Here is a 19,524-nt window from a genome sequence, read left to right on the forward strand (position 1 = left end):
ACACAAAGAAGTCATACTATACCTACTATCAAAAATATCAAACTTTATTAAATATTTATGATCACGAAAAAACAACTAGTAACGAATTGCATAAAAGCTCTATTTCAATAAAATAAAATTTCAAAACTCTATTGAAATTACAATAAAAAACTCAATTACATTATCTAAACGATAATGAAATTACATAATTTAAAGGGGACTGACCGTGATGAACCTCCCTCGGTTTAGGGAGGTTGGTAACGCATGCGTGCGGACACATGAGCACGTTAGCGGGATGTAGGCAACCCTCCTGGAAGCGCTTCTTGGTCTCTGACAGGTGTATGCCCCCCAGGGGTGTCTTGGGCAGGTGGTTGGGAGGAACAAGAGCTAGGCAGTAAATTCCCACTTGATGGATGCTGTCAACTGCTTGCAGAACTCGCGACATCCACTGGAAACTCTGCAGCAAAAGAAACATTAATCAGACTACCACATTTGCTCTTTCGTATCCAAACAAGCTAAGATCGGGATTAACGCAATCAAGGCTGGAAAAATTCATGGCTGGAATTACTTCGACCTTTTTAATCAAAGATGGATAATTCAGGTATCAAGACTGAAGTTCGGAAAGAAAATTTTGATCTTATTTTCTATGTATCAACAACTGAATTAAAGTGAATCGAGGATTAAACACAAACCTTGAATGCAAAGCTAACATTTCAAGGTACATTCAACACTATTCATTTCAGAAATAAAAGAATGTTCAAAGTCCTCACGGCGATAAACCGTAGATCTGAACTTCTGCCTTGAAACATTCCGTAAAATATTTTCACATCAAGATATATGATCATAAACTTTGTTTACACAAAAGTTTGCAGGGAGTGTTGAGAAATTTTTACAGAAAATTAGTAACTTTACCCAAACACTCAATAAGCCACAGACAGCTATTGTCGGGAATAAAAACATTTCCAGTCACTTTATGCTAGGGAAATGTGCAAAACGTTGGAATAGGTAAGCTGGTAGAATGTTTTAACTTAAGATCACTTTGGACGATCAACAATATTTTATAATAAACGAGGTAAGCTCCGATGACTTACCTCTTCTTCGGAGCACTCTGGTCGCTGAACAATATTGTATATTAGTAGAGGCATGCTCCGATAACTTACCTCTTCTTCTGAGCACTCTGGTCGCTGTTCAGCGATGATGCAGATGCGTTCGTCGCGTAGGACGCGTTGGCTGAAGACAGCGATGCGGCCTCTGAATATAAACTTCATAGGCTCGACGGCGAGCACCGTGGCGATGATGTCGTCCGTGTTGTGCTTACGGCCGGTCACGGTCATGAGACCGTCCCGCGACCCGCACACGAACACCAGACCGCCCTACGGCAACAACATCACCGTCATTAAACTAGTCAACTTATCTTGCGATAAAATAAGGATTGAAATGAAAACAATAAGTCACAAATGATTGAAATGAAAAATATGATAATGACGGAAAATGATGATGAAATAAAAAATGAAGGATAAATGACAGAGAATATATTTATTAGACAAGCAAAAAGTCAATGGCGCATCAAAGCTTCATGTGAGCGTTGGCGAGCTTCAGGCGAGCGCAATGTCATGAGCCAAAATTAGAGCTTGTTTACCGAAAAACAACCGAAAGTTAAAGATTAGCAAGTATTGATACTTTTTGGTGAGCTCCAAAATTTACAACCATCATAAATTAGCAATTTTTACGACCATCAAAAATCAATAATGGACATATTTCAACGTGTCTCTATTTCTATGGAAACCGCGTTCAACCATTCATGTTTCATCACCCATTGCGATAACAACGCCAGCTTTTATATGCAATAGAAAATACTAACATAACAACCGATTTGCTAAAACCGAACTTACTACTCTAGGGAATCGTCATTTAAAACACGAAATAAAAGGCAAGCATCGACAACAGTTCCAACACTCAAAAAAATAAATTGGAGCCTCTAATTGTTCATGTGCGTAAACTTCACAGTTACCCTAACAAAATTTAGAGTCGCCCCAGCTTCTGGTAGGTACTCCGAATCAGAAGCTGCCGCGTCTGTAAATTTTCACCGGGTAGCTGGGCTTTGACCAGGCTGACTTAAAAGAATTTCCGTTTTTTTAATGCATCAATTTCAGTAATGTGGTATTTTGCAAGTGTGCACTCACGAGAAACATGGCAGCTGAATGGGCGTTATCTTATTTATATGTAACAGTATTTTTGCATTGTATTTTCACTGGATAGCCAATAACGAGACTTACGGGGCCAAGGAATCCCAGCAGTCCTGTGCGGACGTAGTAAGGACCTCCAGTCTCCGCTGGGGGCGGTTGAGGGGACTGGTTAATCTGGCCTACGGAGACGTTAGCGTCGTCAGGAGGCTGGCGAGGCACCACTCTAAACGTGTGGTTTGTTTTGCCAGGAAGTCCCCAGTATTCGCTGCCCACTCCGTCCCCACTCACGCAGATCTCGCCCACTTCATCCGTGCGGCAGATGTAAGCTGGGCCCTCGACGCGAACCACCTGCATTTGTGCTGCACACAACAAATATTTAGAGTAAACAGGCTTGCAAATGTACCGATGATAGTTGACTTTTAAACAATTGTTTACAATTCACAATTTCTCTGGAGATGTTGCACACATTTATGCTCCATATAAAATTTGGATATTATGAAAAAAAGGTAAAACGCAGTGAGTGGGATAAAATGTTAAAATGGGATACCAAAATAATTGAAATGAAAATAATTAGAGGGAATATTAGAGTGAAAGAGGCATAAATTTGGCACGCAATAAGAGGGAATATTGGAGTGGAATACGCATAAATTTGACACGCAATAAGAGTGAATTTAAGAGTGAAAGAGGCATAAATTTGACACGCAATAAGAGGGAATATTGGAGTGGAATACGCATAAATTTGACACGCACCACCAGGCATGACCTGTCCACAGTCCTGCAGAGTGAGGGAAGTGAGGGAGTTCTCCTGGTCTACCCTCACCACTCCGTAGCTCAGCCCTTGCATGCTCAGCACACCGCGCCCCACCGCCGTGCTGCCTCCGTGCCCTGGCCTGTTATTCAATCAAGATAATATTATTGTGTTATTTAATCAAGATATTATTGTTATGGTATTTAATCAAGATGTTACCCCTGGTTATTTAATCATGAGTGAGAAACATCCTTAATAAAACTGCAACCGTTCAAGAGAAGGAATAGGAGCAACCACGCAATCATCAATAACAAGTAATGGAAAACGAACCCCCATCGTTGATAAGAAACAATGTGAACTGATCACCAAGAATTTTAAAAATAATATGAACTACTCATCAATCGTTCTCATGGGAAACTGTAAACATAATTAATTCCAGTAGACATCGTACCGCCTGACCCAAGAATTTAAAAATAGTATGAACAACTCAGCAATCGTTTATGACAATAAATTCCAGCAGACATCGTACCGCCTGACCCAAGAATTTAAAAATAATATGAACAACTCTGCAATTGTTTATGAGGGAAAAGAGAAAACACAATAAATTCCAGTAAACATCGTACCGCCTGACGGAGACGGTGAGGGCCTGAGGGGAGGCAGCGCAAGGGCAGATGGCGTCAGGTCGGAGCCCTTTGCTCTGGAAGACGCTCAAGAACTGATCGCATGATGACAGGGACCAAGGGTTAGCGCCATCAGCGACCAGCAGCAGGCGCAGAGAGTGCAGGCTGATGTCCTTGTGGTCTTTGGTGGCCAGTAAACCCCAGTGTAGGTCGCGGGACTTTACTATTGCGATGCTCGCTGCTCAAAGGTGCGAGTTTCAGTTCAGCATTTTATTTATTTAGAAGGAATATCAATTAAGATAAGCTTACAAGGGATGAACGCATCCTTAAGCATAATTCATACAGGATCTTAATGAAAATTATCGTACAAGAGGGACTTTACTATTGCGATGCTCGCTGTTCAAAGGTACGAATTTCAGGTCAGCAAGCTAGAATAGCGATTAAGACAAGCTTACAGGAGATGATTATATCTTTAAGCATAATTCGTATAGGATTTTTATGAAAATTATCCTATAGGTCAGCATTTTATCTATTTAGAATATCAATTAAGATAGGCTTCCAAGGGATGAACATCCTTAAGCATAATTCGTACAGGATCTTATGAAAATTATCCTAAAATATAAATATTAGTCAAATTTTAACACACATAAGCAGCAGATTGCTGATGAAGCGCCTAATGAAAACCTTAGAATAGTTAAATTGAATGCAAGATAACTTTTGTAATCGTTTAAAGGACATGACATTAATGGCATTTAATAGAATTTCGAACATCATAGCCATCAGTTTGATTGACAGCAGGTATATGAAATCTAAGAAATATGAAGAACAATAATATGAAGAATCGATCACTGTTTTAAAAAATTAGTGACGAGAAGTCTCCAATTTATTTTAAAAATATGACTAGCTTGAAAAACAAAGAACATGAGGCAGTCACGATCAATTTCCCGACAAGTGCGTCTTAAAAAAATTATTGACGAGAAGTCTCCCATTTATTTAAAAATATGACTAGCTTGAAAAACAAACAATATGAGGCAATATCAAAACAAACAATTTCCCGACAAGTGCATGCGGTTGATTACTCACCCTTAAATTTGGTGATCATATGCATCCACGAGGCAGGGTTGACTTTCATCACTGAGTACGGGATGAAGATAACGTGCATGCCGTTGAACACAGAGCAAAACATTGAGTGCCATAAGCCCACCTGAACAAATACATGTAATTAAATAATGCATTACTTAATACATACATGAACTCTTAATTGATGGATGTTGTGTAATGTATACTTTCGCAGTATAATTTATAATTTGTAGACTTCTTTAAGAAAGTGGATATTATGGCTCAAGAATTAACACCCATCACTATTAGGAACATTAATGAGCTGTATAATCCGATCAATGCAAGCTCTGGGGAACACATGGGGAGATTCTTAAATACATTGGCTGATAAAAAAAAATAGCTTCATTAATTCCACAGAGATGCCTGCAAGGAATTCTGACGTGTTTATTTTAGTTTGTGAGCGCTGAAACAAATCCAGAATAGAGAAAAATGCCATTAACACTCAATATTAAAACAATAAGCAAGATGCGCCTAAATTCGAGTATCATGCACGGATTACCTTACATTTTTCTCGACAATTTCGTGCATCGATTTCAAAACACGCTGACTAAACACCAGTTGAGAAAGTGATTGAATTTTAGATAGTTGAAACAAATGAACAATCAATTCACTGAGAAAGTAATGGAATTCTTTTTTAGTTGAAACCATTGAACAATCAATTTTTCTCACATCATAGTCATCAATCTGATTGCCAGCAGGTAAATTGAATCCAAGAAATTATTTGGCAAACAATAATGTCAAGAATCTCTTACTGTCTTAAAAATTAGTGACCAGAAGTAAAATCATTCGTTTATCCAGCACTTTCACTTATCTATGCGCAAAAAATTAGTGACCAGAAGTAAAATCATTCGTTTATCCAGCACTTTCACTTATCTATGCGCAAAAAATTAGTGACCAGAAGTAAAATCATTCGTTTATCCAGCACTTTCACTTATCTATGCGCAAAAAATTAGTGACCAGAAGTAAAATCATTCTTTTATCCAGCACTATCACTTTTCTATGCGTACATCGATATCATTACTAACGTCTCTTTAAGAATCTCCTACTGTCTTAAAAATTAGTGACCAGAAGTAAAATCATTCTTTTATCCAGCACTATCACTTGTCTATGCGTATATCGATATCATTACTGACGTCTCTTTTAAAGTCCAGGACACAAACAGCGACTTCTCCTTCAGTATAACTGCAGGCAGACGTGAGACTGCGGCAGTGGTTGAGTAACGCCGACCTGTTCACCACCACGCCCTTCACGCTACCATCGCAGTCCGTCGAATACTGGAATAACAAAATAATTAAATCAGCGACGTACTTATTATCTTTTTTATTATGAGTACCTATTACCCATAATAATAGTAGAGCTGACAAATTATTAATTCAGCGACGGTATGGTACTATCTTTATTATTAAGGGTATTACCCATAATAATAGTAGAGCTGAAAAATAATAAAATCAGCGACGGTGGTATTATCTTTATTATTATGGGTATTACTTACGACGGTCCAACCAATAGAAGAAAAATATTCAAGTAGAGAAAAAACAACGGTCGTTCGCAAAAAATAAGTGTATGTTCAACAAGTAAAATTAATGTCAAGTAAATAATAGTTGATACGAACATTAAAATAAATAAAGATTAAAATAAATATCGAACATTAGACTACGTAGGAGTGAAAAATTCTTCTATGAAAACAAATTACTGACTTTTATCTATAGAAGACCTCATATACAATTTGGAAAATGCTAATATGCTGACGGCAAAAAAAAATATATATATATATAAATACAAACGATAATATGTTGCTAAAATATTACAAACGCTAAGAAGCAAGACCTCGATATAGGCAGGGGCATCATCCGGGGCTTTTGGAGGAATTTGCCATTCTTTGGGAGGCTTCTGAAGGTGGTCGGTGATGAACCAGTTGAGCTTGGGCCAGCCCTTGAAGCCCACGACCTCCCCAGACGCGTTCTTGGGGAGCCCTTTGAAGCACGCTTCGCTGGTCAGGGCGACGGACACCCCACACGACCCTAGCAGGAAACCGATCTGCAAAGGAACGAGTAGTTACGTCGTAACACAAACTCAAATTTATCTGAACTGCTCTAGGTTAATGGTCATTTAATTTTGTCACAGAACCAACAGGCAAATAATAATACTTTACATGCATCGTGCGACCGGAAATTACAGTACGTCATTCGAAATTTAACAAAGGGGCACCGATGTTTGAATTAAACAGACCTGTTGGGAGACCTCGTGTGACGGAAAATTACAGAACGTTATTTGAAATTGAACAAAGTTGCAACGATGTTTGTTACAGTATTTAACAAATGGGGCAAAGATTTAACAAAGGGGCAACGATGTTTGATACAGTACGTACAAAGGGACAAAATTTAACAAAGACGCAGCGATGTTTATTACAGTGCGTGACAAAGGAGCAAAAATTTAAAAAAGAAGCAACGGTGTTTGAAACAAACAGACCTGTTGGGAGCCAGCATCACGGCGTGAGATGGGCACCTCTATGGGTACAGGCACGAGCCCGGCTTGCAAACAAGCGTAGAGCGCGCACATGAAAGACACGGGATCACAGTTGGGGTAAATGAGCGCTACTCGGTCACCCGGTAGGACTGATCCTTCACCGCGGCCGCCGAGCCGACTCAGCAAATTATATGCCATCTTCTGCGACCGACTCAGCAACTTGCCTGCACACAAACATACCCAATGACAATTTACAGACGAGTCAGCTTCTGATTTTGAGTACCAGAAGTTGGGGCGACTCTAAATTTTGTTCTGGTGACAATTTACAGACGAGTCAGCTTCTGATTTGGAGTACCAGAAGCTGGGGCGACTCTAAATTTTGTTACCCAATGACAATTTACAGACGAGTCAGCTTCTGATTTGGAGTACCAGAAGCTGGGGCGACTCTAAATTTTGTTACCCAATGACAATTTACAGACGCGTCAGCTGCTGATTTGGGGTACCAGAAGCTGGGGCGACTCTAAATTTTGTTAGGGTAGGGAATGTAGAGCAAAGAAAAGAAGCCACTTGGAGCTATTGTGTTTTTGCATCGGGTGAAATCGATCGCGTAATTTGGAACAAAATATGAAAAGATAATCACAATAAATGCGAGGCACAAAATAAGGGATTCTACCACGCAGCCTATTAGGTTTAAATCTGATTAGGATTAAATCTGATCTGGCATACATAAATTTCAGAGGAACTACACATTTCAGGAAGTTAAAATAATCTCCTAAGGTTCCTTTAGCTACAGTTGATCTGAAAATTGTACAGAAAATGGTAGTACTTCAATGAAATTTGCACTAATTGATAACGGCAAGGAGAGTATAAGAGTAGAAATACACTCACCATAAGTAAGGGGAGTGGATAGTTTGTTATTCGAGTCCAGGACGGTAGCAACGGAAGCTTTGAATCCCGAACTGCCGCCATATCGCTCCACTGCAGCTTCCACAGACCGAGGCAAACCAGCAGGAATCTGTGCGTCATAATAATTCTAAATTATTTGGACAAGCTAATGAAAAATAATATTGAAAAACTCCAAAGAGTGGTGTTATTAGAGGTACAATAAGTTAAACACAAAATTATCTCAATCAAGCGCCACTTGTGTTTTGAGACGGTAGAAATTTGTCACTAAAAAAAACTATACCAGCGCCAGAACCACAAGTCCAAAAAATATGTCAGCACATGTTGGCAAAGCTACTAAAATATTTTTAAATCGTCGTACTCACAATTAGGGTTTCGCCTTTAGCAGGAGTCATAACCATGCCCTCGGGTTTAGGTGCGTTCGGGTCCTTAGGATTAGCAGCAATTTCTAGATCCTCTTCATCATCAACATAGAACTCGGGCAGCGGCCGTTTCTTGGGCCTCTTGAGGGTGTTGAGTAACTGCTGTATTTTATTGGAGACTTTCCAGCGTCCGGTGCCTCTCCAGTTCTCTGGTAAATAGCATGGACAATGTTGCTATAGTCTATTGTGGTCATGCAGTAGTAAAAAATTAACTACCGGTAATCTATTTTAATTAAAATTAAACTAGAGCTAATCTCTTAAAATTCAATCACAGACGCGAATAACAACGAATTAAATATTTAAAATGAAGTGTAATTTTCCAAAATGCCTATACTACGAAACTTACAAGAAAATATTTTCGCTTCGCGCTGTCCAAGAACTGTAGTGAACAAAAAACAATAAATTAATTATTTATTCTCCCCCACCTGGATCAAGCATGGGTGTGTGGTGGGAGGGTGGTGGGTGACGAGCATAATGCCCCGCGAGTCTGTCGTCTCTCGAAGCTCCGACACCCAACCTCTGGGGCTGGGGTTGTGAGCTCTGAGTCACGTCGGGGGGGTCGCAGTCTGGGTACAAAATTCAGAGAAATCAGCGACATGATGAAGGCTTGACTATGCGTATATAAATGGATAGGCTTGATTTTGTGTATATAAATGGATGAATGGTCAGCGATATCATGGATGAAGGATTTATTTTGTGTATATAAATGGATGAATGGTCAGCAACATCATGGATGAAGGGTTGATTTTGTGTATATAAATGGATGAATGGTCAGCAACATCATGGATGAAGGATTGATTTTGTGTATATAAATGGATGAATGGTCAGCAACATCATGGATGAAGGATTTATTTTGTGTATATAAATGGATGAATGGTCAGCGACATCATGGATGAAGGGTTGATTTTGTGTATATAAATCTTATAAATTATGCAATAAAGAAAGCAATAGGCAGAATGTTTGATAAAACGGAAATAGTACAACGGTGTGCGGTACATAATTAAAAAAATGGATAAAAAAAATGGTTCCAAAAGTTGCAGGTAATGACATATTTAATACCTATTATACTTTTAGACATGATATTAGGCGCTGTGACTGACATGTGGTAATGTTGCGCATGAGGTCGGTGACTTCAGTCATCTCCCGCCGTCTGCGCTCATCATCGTCACCACCGTTCACCACCGCCACACCGCCGCTGTCAGGGCATCACAGTTTGTGGTGAGCAACACTAAGACACACACACTTAATGGTGAGCAACATTAGAACACATACAGTTAATGGTGAGCGACGCTACAACTAAGACTATCAGGTTTTTCTTCCCCGACACTTCAAACGGCCTGATTTGATTCAAAATTGTAAAATTATTTAATTTCAACTATAAATCCAAATTATTTGCTGTAAGGTCCAAGAAACATTGCAATACATAACGTATGACAGCAATATACAATTGATTTAGTGAGCGGCTCATGTTACTAGAAACGGCAAAACTTCCTAGTCTGCATAGTAACAGACACCCACGGTACAAACAACATAACGGCAAGTTAATGCTGGAAAACTATATCAATTTTATTACTTTAAGAACATGCACGACAATTTTTCTGACAGGGATTTAATCTAAGGTACTTTAAACAGGAAATTACATATAAAAACCACGAAACGTAAGAATTAGTCTCGTTAACAATACCGTACCATTGATAAAGGCGTAAATGAAATAGACTGGGAAGTAAATATTCACCTGTGTGGTGGAACTGGTGGCAGTGGCTGCTGCTGTATGCTGGATACACCGTGATGCAGGAATCCATGCTGTTGTTGAGGCATCCCGCCGCTTCTGTGGCCGCCACTTCCACCGCCACTTGACGGTGGTGGAGGTGGAGAAGAACTGCTTCCCCCAGCAGCAAAGATCTGTTGGTGGAGCGTAGGTGGCGGCAACAGCACCGGGTTATTAAGGTGGTTACTTCGAGCGCTATCAGCGCTGCTGCTGCTAGACGGTACGTTGTGTCGGTGAGAGAACTGTTGTTGCTGGTTGGTGTTAGGTGGTGTGATGGAATAATGTTGCTGCTGGTTGGTGTTAGGTGGTGTGATGGAGTAATGAGGGGCGGTGATACGGGATGGTGGTGGCAGGTCCGGTGTAGCACTCGGTCCACTACTGTGGCCGCTGCCCAGGCTGCCTCCTGCTGTGATGCTGTCGTCGTCACTGTCTTCCGAGTCTGTAATATTCAGAGAAAATTATTCATTATATTATTCACCTAATTTAAAATTAAATTCAGAAAATTATTCAATATAAAATATAATTTACATTCACAAAACTTATGGGGGAAAACACAAGAAGCCTGATTTGACTTCAAGGAAGCGATATTTAGAAAAAAACATTCAAAACCTAAGGTAAACTGTCTCCCGAGTCCGTCACATTCAGAGGAACGCTTAATAATCTCGCTTGAATTAACAGGGATTTAAAAGCAAAAACATTACGACCACAAAAATTCAACATATCTTTATAAGATAAAGGGTTTCGGAGTCCAGCTCCATCGTCAGTTCATAACACAAAGTTCAATTCAGAATAAATTCAGTCCTAGAAACACAAATACAATCAATTAGTAAATTAAAATACACTGTCGGCTATTAAAACAGAAGCAAATGAGACATGAAATGAACGCTAGTAAACGGGCCTATCTATTTAATATTTCAAGAGGAAAGGAGCTAAAAGCGGCATTCAGACTAGGCTTCACATTATGACACGTCGTATTTTCAACGCACGTAGAGGCGTAATGGTATCATATTTTTTATTATTTAATATAATATTGTCAATATGCACTGGTTTCGAATTCCGTCTGAACGCTTTGTTTTTTTTCTATTTTCAGTATTACTGCTAGCAGGCGGTGTCAAAAGCGTTGAAAATAATTGTCCAAACTTAAAAATTAAAACCATTCGACGAATAAATTAATGTTTTTTCACACTTTGATTCACACAAGAATGTAAAAATATTCGGTCACTTTATTGGCTACCTTGTATACTCAATACTTATCTCCATATTACATGAACGCACTCCACCTTAATAATTCATCGACGAATACTAATTAAACTCAGGTAATCAATAATAAAAATAAATGGCAACTTTTATTCTTTCTTATTCTTTCGCATTTACTTTGACTGCAGCGATTAATTCTACGTACTGCCACAAGTCATGGCGAGAGATGCCGAGGCAGGCGTGAAAATTATAATGATCATGTCAATTAAACGAGAATAAATTTAAGGCGTGGACAGTTGAACATTGAAAAAATAATCATTGCAGCGTTACACTAAAACTAGAAAAATATACATTCCCGAAATATAAGGGATTATTAATCTCTCCCTGCCAGCATGCTGCTTCTCTCTGGTTTTTACAGCAAATGTCATCCGATTAAAATTGTGCACTCAGTGAATAATTTTGAATTTGTTCGCAACTTCTTATAAATTTTATTTACTAGAAATTTTACTTTTTTTACGCACCTGAGTCGTGGTGGTGATGCTCCGGAGAGCGCGCGGTGGTGACAGACGCGCGTTTGGAGGGTAGAGGCAGGTTCTTAGGGCGAGACTGGTACTGGGCAAGAGCTTCCTTCACGGCTTCCTGCCGCACCTCTGCAATCAAAATACCTTCAGTTAGCCACCACAGCTATGAATAAATACATTACAATATAAAATACAATACAATACAATAAATAACATGGGCACTAATTTAGAAGTAATTCGGGAAAGCCGCTGCGACTTGATTAACATCAGGATGCACAGCAATAAATATATTGCTGTTCATGAGCGTTCGACTTGTCCTGTTTCAATTATAGAATAGAACAAACAAATCAATGACTATAAGTGCAACGCATAGAGAATACGCTTCACATATGTAAAAGATGAAGAAATAAATTATGAAATTCAACCGTTCAGAGGATTACCAATAAGATATCAACCGAGAGAGAGCCCGAAACCGGCTTTTTACCAATAAAACATTTCTGATTTTGCCACAGACAACAATTTATAGATACGTTTTGATTACTGATATGTGTCATAATGCGACGCGCTCGAAAATGTATGCAGCCCAAATTTTCCTGTCATCTGAACAAAAACTTTGGAATATTTCTTATAGCGTAGTTATCACAACGCATAAGAGTTCTACATTTTTTAGAAAAGACAAACTCAAACAAAGAAGATGGTCCTGTCACCTGAATATTTTTTCTAGCGTACGTAGTTATTTCCAGCGAAGGAGAGTTCTACACTTATTACGAAATGATGAACTCAAACAAACAAGATGGTCCTGCCACCTGAATAATAGGTCATTTAGAACATAAACTAATACTTAAATGACGGTTCAGTTCAACATTTATTGTTCTTCGAATTCAGTTCTTGGGCTTGATATTGGGAATGTGTAAGGTGAGCGCTGAGCGCAAAGAGAGCTACTGATAAGCAGACACCAGCCACTATCTGATGCCGACGACTCCCGGTATACAGACGCCTTATGACCCAGCCTTTGTAACCTTTTTTACCGCTCATGTGTGAACCTTTTTCAATTGACTTGCTTTAGCTCAATGAAAAACTACGAGTACTATGAACGCTTCTAACGGGCTAAATGCAAACGTTTACAGATCAACTATGTTACCTAACCTCACTTGGTATTTAGTCATGTAATTATAATTGAGATTGTAAACAAGCAAACTTTTAACGAGCATGTTGCAAACGTTTACAGATCAAGTATGTTCCTAAACATCACTTGGTATTTAATCATGTAATTGTAATTGAGTTTACAAACAAGCACACTTCTAACGGACATGTTGCAAAGGTTTACAGATCAACTATGTTCCTTAAAATCACTTGGTATTTAATCATGTACAGTGGGGGGAAATAAATATTCGTACACTTGAAAAATCGTATTTTAATGTATGTAAGTACACAAACTTAACAGGAAAAGTGATTTAAATTATGTATAGAGACGCATAGTATTCAAAAAAAAAAAAACTATCAAAAATACATTAAAATACGATTTTTCAAGTGTACGAATATTTATTTCCCCAAACTGTAATTGTAATTGAGTTTGTAAATAAGCACAAACATCCAACTAAGGCACGTTTCATAGGTTAGGTTAGATCGTCACAAATTCGAATGTTTCTTAACGTAGATCTTGTAGATTAAATAATGTCATACGATTCCAGCCAAGTCATACGATTTGAGCAAAAATATCAACATAATAATTTCTTTCAACCAAGTATTAGGACGTGAAAAAAAGGAGAGCCACGAAAACACGAGATTTTACGAGCCGATTGTGCAGAGGTGGCCGAGAAGGAACAAAGGAGGATTGGAGACGAGACGGTGAGTCATGGCGAGCGTGTCGCTTATTTATACAAATTACGGACGATGTGCCAGGCAGCAGCTGAAGCAGTGGCAGTAAAAGAAGCAAGCAAGACTGCATTAATAATATCAGCAGTAAAAGTTTTACTAACAATCTTTGAACTAACGCAAGCCTTCACTCACGCCCCTTATCGCCTTATCTCGCACCAGCTCTCCGAGCGAGCACGTTTCATCACGAACAAGTGTTTTATGGTTCTGAAGCTGATAACATTCAAGCAATTTTAAAACGAAATAAAGTAGCGAAGAGATGCTAAAACAGGCGCGAAAAAGATAATGAATATGCCGATAAAACGAGAATAAATTTTAGGCAGGGACAGTTGAACTTGAAATAGACGTCACGCAGAGTTACACTGAAACAAGAAAAATATGCAATCCCGAAAATATAGGCGATTATTAAAATTATGCGCACAGCGAATAATTTTGAATTTGTACGCAACTTAGTTAAATTTTACTTACTGGAACTTTACATTTTTTTCGTTCATCGTGTACGAAATATTCCGGCAAATAAACAATTCAGGATTATCAAACTCATTAATTCTGAAATACACATTCGAGCCCCCAGAAACATACAAACTAATGCCAATCAAATAGTCTAGAATCGAAGTCGACACTTTTTATATTAATGACAGCATCGAGCCTGGAAACATATTAAACATGACGCAGTTACAACTTACAGAACATGAGAAATCTTTCGCGAACCCAATTAACGGTCATTAAAATGACATGCGTCGGGTACCGAACTAGGCGCACGCTAGCACCATACAGCAATTAGCTCAGACAATAGTCAAGTAGTGGACCGATGACGCGTTTCCGACAGGATGCGTAAGTACGCAAACGCTGCGAAGATGGCCGGAATTTTGCAGGTGATAAAGTACGCAGAACTTGTCAACATTATCACAACATAATAAATCACTCACTACAGTGCTTTTAGGCTGATAAATAATTTAAACTTTACTAATCTTTTAGGTTGCTAAATGGATTAAAGAAGCATTCAGCTGATAAGAGAATCGAACTCTAATCCTACACAAACTCTTGGAATGAAAAGATTTAGCCGCCTCTAACTCATTTCATAATTACTATCCATTTATAATATTTTTTATAATTAATCAATGCATACATTGGTGTTAAGATTTTCGTAAGAAAAATAGTTATCAAGTAATGCATCACGTAAAATTTACTTGCAATATATAAAAAAATCGAATGAAATTGGTATATACAAAGTGTCATGGCGGTGAAATGTTTCATTCTGATTGAACTTATTCGGTTAATCAAATATCGAAACATTTTTGGTAAAGATGTTACGACAGTTGAAGTGCGGATAAATAAACAAGAAACTGCGTGATGCCAAAGCCAAGTTATGTTTTGCGTGAGACTACTATAAAATTGGTGCCAGAACGGGTTACAAATATTTATGATACATTATTCTGCGACGTTTGATTGATATACTTACTACATGTTTGAGTTGGAGTAAAATCACTACGCATTTTTGTTAATGTAGTGATGGATGCAAAACCCGAGTCTCAACTTGATTTCAAACCGAGAACGAAAACCATGGAAGCAAACTAAAACTTTGATTCTAGAATATATAATACTTTAGTTTTTTATTAATTCAGGAGTTACAATAATGTGACAGTGTGGCGATGGAGCAGTTAATAAAAGAGTTGTAGGCAGAGTTGGAGTAACCGATGACATATCAGAATGATACATGATACAGAAAGTAAATAAATATTTGATAAAATTAATCCGAAATTCGTATGAAATGAACCCTGCTTATCTATAATTAACTATTACTCTTTATTAACGAATGCATGACTGAATTTTCTGTTTAGCTCCTACTTGAAGCGGCAAACAAATATTGCATATTAAAAAAGAATGGTATTGGAGTAAACCAAGTACCAACAAGGCAAGACCTGAGCAGACCCTCAGGGTTCTTAGGCGCGTTGATACTGAGAGTTGGTAAGAGCGATAACAAAGTCTCTGTCGGATACGAGGCAGACACTGAGAGAAAACTGTTCCAAATGATTATTAATCATTAAATAAAAAGACAACCCAACGAAGATGTAACTCAACACAAATGTTTGCTTGGAAACCGGTCTCACACAGCATTCGTGTGTTTTTTAACTTTTTTAACTTTTAAATGACTCACTCGATCTAACGCCGACTGTCTGTCAGCCAGCCAGAAATGGCGTTTGCTTCCCACCCATGAGCCTCCACATCAAGTATGTAGTTGTGTTTGTTTCCCACCCATTAACCATCCCGTCAAGTTATGGGTGGTGTTTATGGTGATGAACAAGGTATAGAAAATGTAAGCAAACCTACAGGGGTGAGAGAAAATAAGGCAAACACTTGAGAATTCCACAAAATATACGTATTTCAGTATAGTGTAGTTCCACCTTTTGCGGCAATTACAGCCTCAATTCTCCGAGGTATTGATCGATTCATGCAAACTGCGAATTGTTTCCACCTTCAGAAATTTTAACCCATGCTTCAGTTGAAACTCCTTCCAGCTATTTTAAAGACGATGGCGGCAGGAATCGACTTCTGACTTGCATCTCTAAAATCGACCACAAATGCTCGAAAGTATTCAGGTCTGGTGGTTGCGGTGGCCAAATGAGATGCTCAACTTAATTCAAGAATTTATTTAAAATAGCTGTGCAAAAATGAAATATCAATTGGAAGCAACAAAAAAAAACATAAAAATATGTTACGTTTTCATTGTTTGTAACATGTTCAAAAATTACGATATCAGGCGTTTCCCTAATTTTGTCCAAACTTCATATATTTCGATCATACAGTGACCTAGGGATAAACAAGGCACTGAAAATATGAGAAAAGCAACGGGAATTGTGAAAATTACTGTAAAGTTATTATAGCATATACTGTTCGAAAAAAACGCAGAAAAACGGTCTGACCGGCATTTCAGTGGCTCGTACCACATTTTGAAAAAATCGGCGAAACGGTTAATTTTCACGGGGCGGCTGGCCGGTCAGACCGTTTTTTCGCCGTAATTTCGAAACGGTGTAATAACATTTTAAGTCTGGCAACTTAGTGTTCCACAATAGAAAGCGCTCGTAGCTAACGTAGATATGAAGTGAGTTAATATAAAACATATACCAAAGAAATAGTTGACATTAAGACTCAAAATCATACTTCTTAAATGAGTGGTACAAGTGTCAAAGAAAAAATGGACTAGGTTTCTTTTTCATCTGAATTTGGGCGAGAACGCTTAAATTGCAAATCATCGATGAACTTGCGATCGCCGCTTAAACAATGCTGCATGATGGTAATGCAGCTATTCGACTTGATTCAGTGATGTAAGTTGCATGAGCGCATGAGCAACCATCGGCTTGCAGTCAGCTCAAGAGTTTCAAGAGCGCACACAAGATAGTATTTGGCGCATGTAAGCTGAGTCTCATCAGTAATCGCAGGTTTACGCAGCTCAAGAGTTCCAAGAGTTCAGCTGAGTCTCATCAGTAATCGCAGGTTTACGCAGCTCAAGAGTTCCAAGAGTTCAGCTGAGTCTCATCGGTCATCGCAGGTTTACTGCAGCTCAAGAGTTCCAAGAGTTCAGCTGAGTCTCATCAGTAATCGCAGGTTTACTGCAGCTCAAGAGTTCCAAGAGTTCAGCTGAGTCTCATCAGTAATCGCAGGTTTACTGCAGCTCAAGAGTTCCAAGAGTTCAGCTGAGTCTCATCAGTAATCGCAGGTTTACTGCAGCTCAAGAGTTCTCAAGAGTTCAACTGAGTCTCACGAAGTTGGAGCAGAGAGACAACCTTCAAGAGCAGCAAAAAAGTCACCAAAACCGGATCGTCGTTTCGCGGCAGGGCGTACATACAGAAATAAGAGCAGGGGCAAAAACCCGACAGCCAACACTCAGATATTATTTGATTTAATAGATAATCGGAAGTTACACTATATGATTTACAATGCGCAATGAAATCAATGATCGTCTTTGCTTCTGATATCAAGTTTTCGTTGTATTTTTTACATTTGACTAGGGAATGCCACGGAAATTTTTTTTGAAGCGTATTGAATACAAGAAAATGCCGAAAGTTTTCATGTATAAATCATTTTAGTACATTTTTTTGCTGCCAATATATTGAAGAAGCATTTTTTTAATTATTCGACAAATATTCCCCTCCTTGAAAAGGTCGACCTCTGAAGCTGAGTGTTGCAGGATATAAGTGTAGCAATGATAAGCGACACGGCCAATATAGAGCTCGAATGCCGGATGTCTAATGCCTGACCTGACAAAGAAGATATCTGTACGCTACCTAAACTAACTACGTATCGGTAAATGACCGACGAACAAAGATCAAAATGTTAAACCAGTAGCTACCGGAAATATTATTCAGTAATCTCTCGGAGTTGACGAACTCAACTGAGAACGAAGGTGCATTATACCATCACAAATATAAATGTAATAATACTATGCAAGAAAAAAGTGATAACTTTCAAATTTCCAAGTCATTATCGTGTAAGAGAAGAGCTGCAAACAATTGCTTGTAAGCTATAAAATACATTTAGTTAGAGTTAGACAAACCTAGAACTGAGGGATCATTGACTTCCGAACAAATACAAGCGAGGCAAAAGTGGCCTTTAACGTAAATAGAACACTGAACCATTTATCTAAAGGTGATCACCTGAATTCGTTAAACTTGGTATCAAAGTACAATCAAAGGCGATATAAAACTGCACAGCTGGGGCCATACTTTCAAGTATGTGAACGTAAGTACTTACGCTCTGTTTTATTGTCTGTGATTGATGGATTTTGCTTGAAAGGCCGTCAATTATTGGCTGATGAACTTACGATCTCTTAACTTTTTTTGAAAGTATAGCTCGCAGTAAAGAAACAAGACGAGTGTAAGAGAGACGAGTCAGGTGCTTGGCCCCAAGGCGACTCAAGGAACCACCTGCGGCTACAAAAAAAAAAACTTCTACTTCTAATTCTCTGTTTTGACCTTCTACTACACCGGCGATCTTGTTTGTCTCAGCTCCCACCTCGAATTCTTTTCGGGTCTACGCGTGACAAAAACTATAGCACTTTTTCGAATATTCAACCAAATAACAATATCAACTACAAAATTAGTCGATTCAAAATCAATCAAAAATAAACTTTTACACGATTAGAAACACATACAAATCTAGTTAAGTCAACAAATTTTATTTTGAAAATGTTCAGGGTACACCACTATTGACTAATACAGACAGATGCGACGCAAAAGTGGCCAAAATAAAGAGCTCGTGAAAGCAGTTATAGGCCACAAATTACATAATAGACAACGTCGTAAGTCTTCACAAACAGAAGAAAAGGCGAAATAATATTTACATTCTTCTGCATAAAAACACGACGTGCTGATTTTATTTGAAAATTTTCTTCAATTTGTAGAAATTTATTTTTTTCTCTCATTACAATCGGAAATAGTTTAATTCTAGATAAACGAGTAACACGACTATAAAAAATATCATGAACCTAATCAATGAATCATCTCAATCATACGAATTCAAATATTCACATCACAAAACAGGACCAATAAATCACTACATGTTTCATTCCCCTTCATCATTCATTCAAGCCTTCTCACCACGAGGCTTCAGTTCAAGTCACCCAAGATGGAGCTCATTAAGAGTTAGAACCTAAAAACTGCTCCGATCACAAGCATGTGACTTCAAGCACTTGCTACATGTATTGTCTTTGCTATGATATG

At 38.4% G+C, this 19,524-nt stretch overlaps 1 protein-coding gene across 8 annotated transcripts in view; it reads right to left on the minus strand.

Annotated features, from left to right (window-relative positions):
- LOC108666937 (disco-interacting protein 2 homolog C) overlaps positions 1 to 19,524 on the minus strand; it is a 224,650-nt gene that overhangs the window by 5,636 nt on the left and 199,490 nt on the right. For 7 of the 8 annotated variants that reach the window (XM_047882316.1, XM_047882312.1, XM_047882313.1 and 4 more), the window contains 15 exons: positions 11,930 to 12,058; positions 10,179 to 10,650; positions 9,544 to 9,638; positions 8,869 to 9,009; positions 8,387 to 8,592; positions 8,007 to 8,133; positions 7,122 to 7,342; positions 6,480 to 6,689; positions 5,786 to 5,926; positions 4,617 to 4,737; positions 3,537 to 3,771; positions 2,916 to 3,055; positions 2,256 to 2,524; positions 1,140 to 1,352; positions 205 to 436 (listed from right to left, as the gene is read on the minus strand). In XM_047882316.1, the coding sequence (XP_047738272.1) occupies positions 205 to 436; positions 1,140 to 1,352; positions 2,256 to 2,524; positions 2,916 to 3,055; positions 3,537 to 3,771; positions 4,617 to 4,737; positions 5,786 to 5,926; positions 6,480 to 6,689; positions 7,122 to 7,342; positions 8,007 to 8,133; positions 8,387 to 8,592; positions 8,869 to 9,009; positions 9,544 to 9,638; positions 10,179 to 10,650; positions 11,930 to 12,058 (2,952 nt within the window). The remainder of the gene's footprint in view (positions 1 to 204; positions 437 to 1,139; positions 1,353 to 2,255; positions 2,525 to 2,915; positions 3,056 to 3,536; positions 3,772 to 4,616; positions 4,738 to 5,785; positions 5,927 to 6,479; positions 6,690 to 7,121; positions 7,343 to 8,006; positions 8,134 to 8,386; positions 8,593 to 8,868; positions 9,010 to 9,543; positions 9,639 to 10,178; positions 10,651 to 11,929; positions 12,059 to 19,524) is intronic. The other variant, XM_047882314.1, reaches the window with a different exon arrangement.

This window comes from Hyalella azteca, unplaced genomic scaffold (assembly GCF_000764305.2).
Source record: "Hyalella azteca isolate HAZT.00-mixed unplaced genomic scaffold, Hazt_2.0.2 contig10174, whole genome shotgun sequence".
Lineage (NCBI taxonomy): Eukaryota > Metazoa > Arthropoda > Malacostraca > Amphipoda > Hyalellidae > Hyalella > Hyalella azteca.